Source organism: Ostrinia furnacalis, unplaced genomic scaffold (genome assembly GCF_004193835.3).
Source record: "Ostrinia furnacalis isolate ACB-3 unplaced genomic scaffold, ASM419383v2 OfSCF6654, whole genome shotgun sequence".
NCBI lineage: Eukaryota > Metazoa > Arthropoda > Insecta > Lepidoptera > Crambidae > Ostrinia > Ostrinia furnacalis.
In genome coordinates, this window is record NW_021136893.1 from 268,174 (window position 1) to 275,758 (window position 7,585).

General features: G+C 34.9%; 1 protein-coding gene across 4 annotated transcripts; it reads left to right on the top strand.

Annotated features, from left to right (window-relative positions):
- Window positions 1–312: 312 nt before the first annotated feature.
- Window positions 313–5,481, top strand: LOC114362601 (uncharacterized). 4 transcript variants are annotated; one of them, XM_028318062.1, is made up of 4 exons: window positions 313–418; window positions 773–1,025; window positions 2,403–2,510; window positions 4,669–5,481. In XM_028318062.1, exons 1-4 carry the CDS (start codon window positions 405–407, stop codon window positions 5,287–5,289), a joined length of 996 nt encoding a protein of 331 aa, XP_028173863.1. In that variant the 5' UTR covers window positions 313–404; the 3' UTR covers window positions 5,290–5,481. The 4 variants fall into 4 exon arrangements, with proteins under 4 accessions (XP_028173863.1, XP_028173866.1, XP_028173865.1 ...); XM_028318065.1 differs by lacking the exon at window positions 4,669–5,481 and adding an exon at window positions 4,037–4,298; XM_028318064.1 differs by having other exon boundaries at window positions 329–418; window positions 893–1,025.
- Window positions 5,482–7,585: the final 2,104 nt, after the last annotated feature.

Sequence of the window (7,585 nt, forward strand, 5' to 3'; positions counted from 1 at the left end):
CTTAAAGTTTAGTTACAACAGGATATTGCAAAATTCCCACGGGAACGGGAGTTAGCGGGAAAAAACTTTTGTATGAAAAAATCTAAACACCGGGGTAAAACGGGATCCACGCGTACGAAGTCGCGGGCGGCCGCTAGTTTGACATAAAAGTACGAACGAGCGAAACATGTTCAGAGGGCTTTTTTTGCTTTTTCATTGTGCTTAATATTTTTACGTTATAATTATTTTGCAAAAATCTACTGAATCGTTCTTCATCAATTCCATGAACTGCAATAAAGATAATACAACTGACTTAATTAAAATTGACAAACAAGCACGCCATTCATAGCTCTTTATTCAGTTGTTGTGGTAGTTTATGGAATTTTTAAATTTCTTTGTTGAATCCCTGTAGGCAATTCTTTGCAATGTTATTCACAAGGTATGTATAGCAGTAAACATTGGTGAAGTATTTCTACTCGTATGTACGTACATCTAGTCGTTTATACCTGAACGGCCACCCGGTCTGCGAGCTAGGAAGACATATTTAGGCAGATCTTCCCCCTGGTGGACCAATGGGAAGGATGCGGGAAGCGCCTGAATGCAGCTATCGTAGGACCGTGGGCGTGGTTACTCCTGGAAAGGATCTTTGTCTAGCAGTGGAGGAATTTAGTTAGAAAAAGAAATGAAATCACCTCACCTACCTATTTGTTGTGTCTTTTATTAATCGACTTTGATTCTGCGTATTTAGTAGTATAATAAATATTAAAAACCTTTACACAGCAAATTTTTGCAGAACAAAAAGTCCGTTAGCACTGAAATACTTTAAAAGTATAAGAACCTTTATGGTCGCCCCAGGCGCATGGCCGGCGGAAATATTCGGAGAGAAGATTTCGGTGCTCGTGATATTTCACAGGGCGACTCTACCGTACCACACGAGCCTCATTGTCGTCGGAAAATTTTACTACATATGGATGCACATGGATGAGTTAAGTTTTCTCGATTTGGGACATATGATTATAACAGCGCTTTTAGGAACACTAACAGCGGTGAGTGTCTTTGTTCTCGGATAGAGAATGGTTGATATATAATGTGTCCGGGCATGTAGTGATCAAACTTTAAGGGCGAGATCTAGGGACAATTTTATCGATAAAAATACTTTAAATTTGGGGCTTGACCAATTTTACCGCAAAATTACAAGGATTTACGTTTTTCATTTTTAGTTTTCACCTCTTCCTTCAAAAACAAGTTAAAGCCTGGGTAGCTTAACATTAATAAGCAAATTTATATTTTATATCATGTGATAGCCAATAAAATTATCTATTAGTAGAAGTAGAAACAGACACAAGTTTCATACATTTTATTGGAATAAGAATGGATTTAATTAGAAAAATACATGACTTTTTTCACTTCTTTTTCAGTTATTTTCCAACACAAGAAAAACCAGGTCGTTAAAGTATGTTTTATTTACATTGTATTATTAGTATTTGAGCTATTCTACAAAACGAATGTAAATGGCAGTGCCAGATTTTGTATGGAAAGTGGCGTCTTTTTTTTTCGCGCGGCCATCGACCAAACTTTGTTTTTTGATTACAAATTAGTGTAATAAACCAAACTTACTATGGCATGTATACCTCTAAACTCAGTCTGAACTGAGTTACGAGCATTAGAAGTTTGATGATTTTCATACAAGATTTGCTTTTTGTGCGCAAGTTTTGTAAGAAATTGCAACAAAATATTGCGCTATTTTTTTATTGCGCTGATTCTGCTCCATACTGATGTCTGGAGCCTTTAATGGATGGTGTTGTTTGTTTACACATACAGTCTCACTATTTTGTTGCAATTTCTTACAAAACTTTGCGCGCAAAAAGCAAATCTAGTATGAAAATCATCAAACTTCTAATGCTCGTAACTCAGTTCAGACTGAGTTTAGAGGTATACATGTCATAGTAAGTTTGGTTTATTACACTATTTTGTAATCAAAAAACAAAGTTTGTTGCGCGCAAAAAGCAAATCTAGTATGAAAATCATCAAACTTCTAATGCTCGTAACTCAGTTCAGACTGAGTTTAGAGGTATACATGTCATAGTAAGTTTGGTTTATTACACTATTTTGTAATAAAAAAAACAAAGTTTGGTCGATGGCCGCGCGAAAAAAAAAAGACGCCAATTTCCGGCATTGTCTTTTATAGACGTACATTGTCTATTAGTTTCGACATTATTGTTGAACAAAGATACCCCTTCCCAGCCGTTCCATAGCGCTGTTAACATGCGAAAATGGACTGCCTGAAAGAATCACACAACCTATTACGACTACATGACTAGCCGCGCCCTTAAAGTTTGATCACTATATTCCCGGACACACTGTATATTACCTAATATTGGTTTAATGTGTGGAGAGCCAACCTAAAAATATTACGTTTACAGGTCCGAAGTATACTACCACCGTTGCAGAACTATCATATGTTGCTGTTAAAATTTATAAATGTGATGCATTTGATGCATTCCACAAATAAAGGACGGTATTACAATCAGGTAAATAATTTGGTACTTATCGGAATCGGAACAAATCAAGAGTGATCGCAATTTGGTCCAATTTAACCCTACAAAGACACAAGTTTGCGCGTTCACCGCCAAAAAGTTGCCGTTTGTCGTATCCCGCTGTTTCGAGAGCACTCCCCTAACTGCCTCAGCCAATATCGAAATCCTTGGTGTCGACATATCGAGCGAAGTCCAGTTCCGTGGTCACTTAGAAGGTACCGTAGAATGGGGCTACTTTGGCCAATTTTGAACTTTGAAGGTCCATATCTTTTAAATCTGTGGGTGTAAAAAAATACAAAAAAAGTCTAATAAGTAATCGGTTTTTATAGTACTCTCGATTCGTGTAATAAAAAATGAAAAAATATAGCTCAATTTTGAGAAAAAAATAAAAAGTAAGTATGTGATCAAAGCTAAAAGAAGAATGGGGTTACTTTGATATCCCCAGATTTTATTGCGTAAATAGAAAGTAACCACAATTATAATACCAATAGATTTAAAAAAATCAAAATCTGCCAACGGGATAAATAGTTATTGACATTTTTGTCATATGGGATAACTTTGATCTAGTAAAAGTCATCAAATAATTAACTGTATTTCGTTACTAAAATGTTGGTATTAAAATTTTAGCATTCAATCAGTATTATTTATTGATTTTACGAACGAAAAGAACTTAGAAATAATTAAACTTTACAAAATAAAATTTAAAAAATAATTATAAAAATAATTTGTCTTAAAAAAATAAATAATATTGAATTTATGCATCAAAACAATAAGAAAAATCATATAAATTCACTTAAGTCATACAAGTTCTGCAATATCAATATAAAAAAAATTGGACACATTCAACGACTATCCAGAATTGCTAAAGGCTTTGGTTTTGGCAGGTAGATTAATTATTTAACTTCTCCTAATTTCAGATATATCATCGCGATCTAATTTGAATTCTTTTTTATATTCCAAAAATTTGAAACCTTCGACTACCAGTGGATATTACCATTTAAAGAGGAGTATAGTCTCTGGGGATAATTTGATCATTTTTGATCAATCTCGCACCATATACCCTATCAATGACACCCCGCATCAAACAAACTCAAGTCATTCCATTATCTTTGAAGTTAGAAAAACATTAAGCACTGTATGGGATAATCGATCATAGGCCACATGATGGAGTATATCTAGAAATTTCATTTTACTATCACTTAAATAAGTACACAAATGAAGTTTTGCAACACAATTATTTAGCTATAAATAAATAAAAACATTATATTAACCTTTTTTAATTAAAATTATAGACGAATTTCCCGCGTGTTCTAAAAAAGGAACTGATAGTTCTTCAGTGTTACTAATCTAAAAAAAACTACCAAATGCGTTTCGTTTTACGCAATTCGTGATTTTATACAAAATGGAAGTTTCGATCAAAGTCATCCCGTGAAACAAAGTAACCCCATTCTACGGTAAGGCTAAATTAGCCTCGAAGAAGCTTGGTGTGCTCAATAGATCGAGACGGTATTTCACTCCAGCCCATCGTCTGCAACTTCACAAGGCGCAGGTTCGGCCACATATGGAATACTGTTCTCATCTTTGGGCAGATGCGCCCCAGTACCAGCTTCTCCCTATGGACTGCATTGAACGGAGAGCAGCTCGAATCGTTGACTGCCAGGACATTTCGGATCGGCTTGACAGCACTTCCACCCCCATCACTTAGATGGTTGGCAGTCCACAACAGTACGTTTCTCTAGAACCTTCCTGCCCCGTACAACCAAACTGTGGAATGGACTGTCGCCTGCGGTGTTTCCGGACGGATACGACCTGCAAGCTTTCAAGAGGAGAGCGTATCTTCACCTTAAAGACCGGCAATGCACCTGTAACGCCCCTGGGTCTGCGGGTGTCTATGGGCGACGGTAATCACTTACCATCAGGTGATCCGTCTGCTCGTTTGCCTCCTGTCACATAAAAAAAGTGTTTTGAACAGAATAAAACTTGCATTGAATATGAATTTATAAAATATGTATTTTTCTTGAAGTTGATTCCGATTATTTTAATTGATCAGTAGCTTACAAGAAGTTGCAGTATTTAACGATAATTATCTAACTAAGTAATTAATGTAAAATCATCCATATAATAGTCAGTCACATTATTATGTTTTTTTCAGATGAACGATACTGTCGACAAAGTTTGTTCTTATTATACAAAATTTTCGTTAGTAATAACTTTTTTTTCTTGCTTGATGTTTAACTTTATACCATTCTATAATAATGTTACAAACGTATTTATTTTTAAAACTGAAAACTACACTTTGGAATTTGCTTTATATTACCAATATCCCGGAATTGACCCGAGCGATTACTTCACGATTACATCGATATACAATGTCTATCTGTCGTACAATTGCGCTATTATGGTGTTTGGACTAGATTTAATATTGTTTTTAATAATTTTCCAAATAATCGGGCACGTGTACATCCTGAGATACAACCTTGAGAACTTTCGGTGGCCAAAAAATAAAGTGGTTTTCAAACTAGGGGATATTTTAAAATACAAAATGAACGAGAGCATCACTTCCGAAATGTTTGACGCTGAAGAAAACGAAGAAGTGCGTTTTAAATTGGCAGAATGCATTGAACATCATAAAGAAATAATTGGGTATGTTGTTGTTATTAATGTTGGAATAACCCTTTATGGGGATTCACACCGAAATGAATTCACACCACAACGAATGTTGCCTGAGATAAAGTCTCCGGCACAGATCTTGAGCGCAGAGGGAATGTTTTGATTATGTTTAGGAATATTTGCAAAGGTAGTCCCAGTAGCGACAAATTACAACACTTTACATTTTAAATTAACGTTTCTCAAAGCAAACCCAACTCATTGGCCGAGCGCTCAAGATCCGAATACCTGACTTTGATTTTAAACACTTTCCAAAAGAGGCACAAGTGCAACTCTATAATATCTCTGGTAATACATATCAGTAATATGAAATATGGTACGAGGGCTGCACTAAAAGTATCGGGAATGGAATATTTCCACTGTTCCAGTCATATTAAAATCTATTTAATTGCAAAGTCCAGGGTTTTAAAAATCGTATACCATTTATTTATTTAAAAAAAGATTCTCGGTCGTATCACAAGGTCTTGTCAATCTTGTTTAGTCGTTGAGAAAATGGAATTGACTCGAGAAAATTCAAGAGCGATGATTTATTATGACTTTTGAAAAACAGTGTGTTGACCGGATGATTNCCGCGACTGTCGGTAAATATTCATAATAACCGGTTATTATTAATAATTTTCAGTTTATCACATTAACCGTAACATTTAAATACATTTTTCAAGACATCCTCCATAGTGTATTCGAATAATTGGTAATTTGCAGGTGGGGGCTTGTACATAATAATAGGCTGCTCTAGCTCTGCACATGCAAGCTCAATAGTTCTTTAGTCTGAGAGTGAAACAATATACAGGGTGGAATTTTGTAATGCCACCTGGAGGGAAAGTACTCTTAATCTATTTCTATTTCTTTTCCTAAATTAAGTAATGTTTCCTTTCAGTTAAATTTTCTATCTACAGTATTAAGAGTAGGTACTTTCCCTCCAGGTGGCATTACAAAATTCCACCCTGTATATATTTTCTGTGTTTATATTTAAACTAGCGGCCGCCCGCGACTTCGTACGCGTGGGTCCCGTTTTACGTCCTTAGGGGTGGAGTTTCGTAAAATCCTTTCTTAGCGGATGCCTATGTCATAACATGTACCTGCATGCCAAATTTCAGCCCGATCCGTCCAGTGGTTTGGGCTGTGCGTCGATAGATCACTATGTCAGTCAGTCACCTTGTATACAGGGTGTTTCTTGTAAGGTGTCAAGCCGAAGGCAGGTGATAGGTGAGGACTAGACCTATCGATTTCACCCCCATGTATGTTCTACGATTTTTCGTAGTTTAGAAGTTATCGTTAATTTTGTGTTTTTTTTTTTCAAATTTTATGAACTAGTGGCTTAATTTTTTTTTAATCTTTTTTTTGGTTCACTTTTCTCAGATATCTTTTTTTTGACAGATTCCCTATTAGTTGCAGATATTAGAAAAAAATAATCACCTTCCTATCTTTAATGCAAGATACAAAATTTTTGCTAGAAACATAAAAAATATGATTTTAGCAGAACATTCTAAAATTTTCAACTAAAATGTATGAGAAAAAAAAAGAATTTTCATAGGTCCAAAATAATTTTAAAAACTGCGCAGTTTTCTAAACTTTCATAATAACACAAAAAAACATGTACTTAATAGGCCATTATTTTCTGTAATCGCTCCACNAAACTCTTTCCTTTTCTCTCACACTCTAATAGGTAGGTATATCAAATTTAATCGTAAAGTAACAATCACCACTGTGGTCTAGTGGTAAGAGTACCTATTTAGGACAGCCAATTCCTCTGTGGTTTAGGATTCCGGGTGAAGCTCGCTAATCATCCATCAGTTTCCAACTTTCCATCAGGTCAGATGAAGGGCAAGAGCAGGAAGCTCTTGTGGAACCGTTGTGGATGAAAAATGTTCTGTTCAGTTTCTCTAAACGTGTTCTACGTAACGTAAACTTAGTGGATTGCAAACATTAGTTAGTTCTAAGAAAGTCAAAAACATGTAACGGAATCTCCGACTTACTACTTTAGTAGAGCGATTACAGAAAATAATGGCCTATTAAGTACATGTTTTTTTGTGTTGTTATGAAAGTTTAGAAAACTGCGCAGTTTTTAAAATTATTTTGGACCTATGGAATTTCTTTTTTTTTTTTTCAAACTTTTAAGTTGAAAATTTTAGAATGTTCTGCTAAAAAAAAGCATATTTTTTATTTTTCTAGCAAAAAATTTGTATCTTGCATCAAAGATAGGAAGGTGATATTTTTTTCAAACATCTGCAATTACTAGGGAATCTGTCAAAAAAAAGAAATCTGAGAAAAGTTAACCTAAAAAAAAGATAAAAAAATTTAAAGCCTACTAGGTCATACAATTTAAAAAAATCACAAAATTAACGATCACTTCTAAATTACGAAAAATCGTAGAACATACATGGGGGTGAAATCGATAGGTC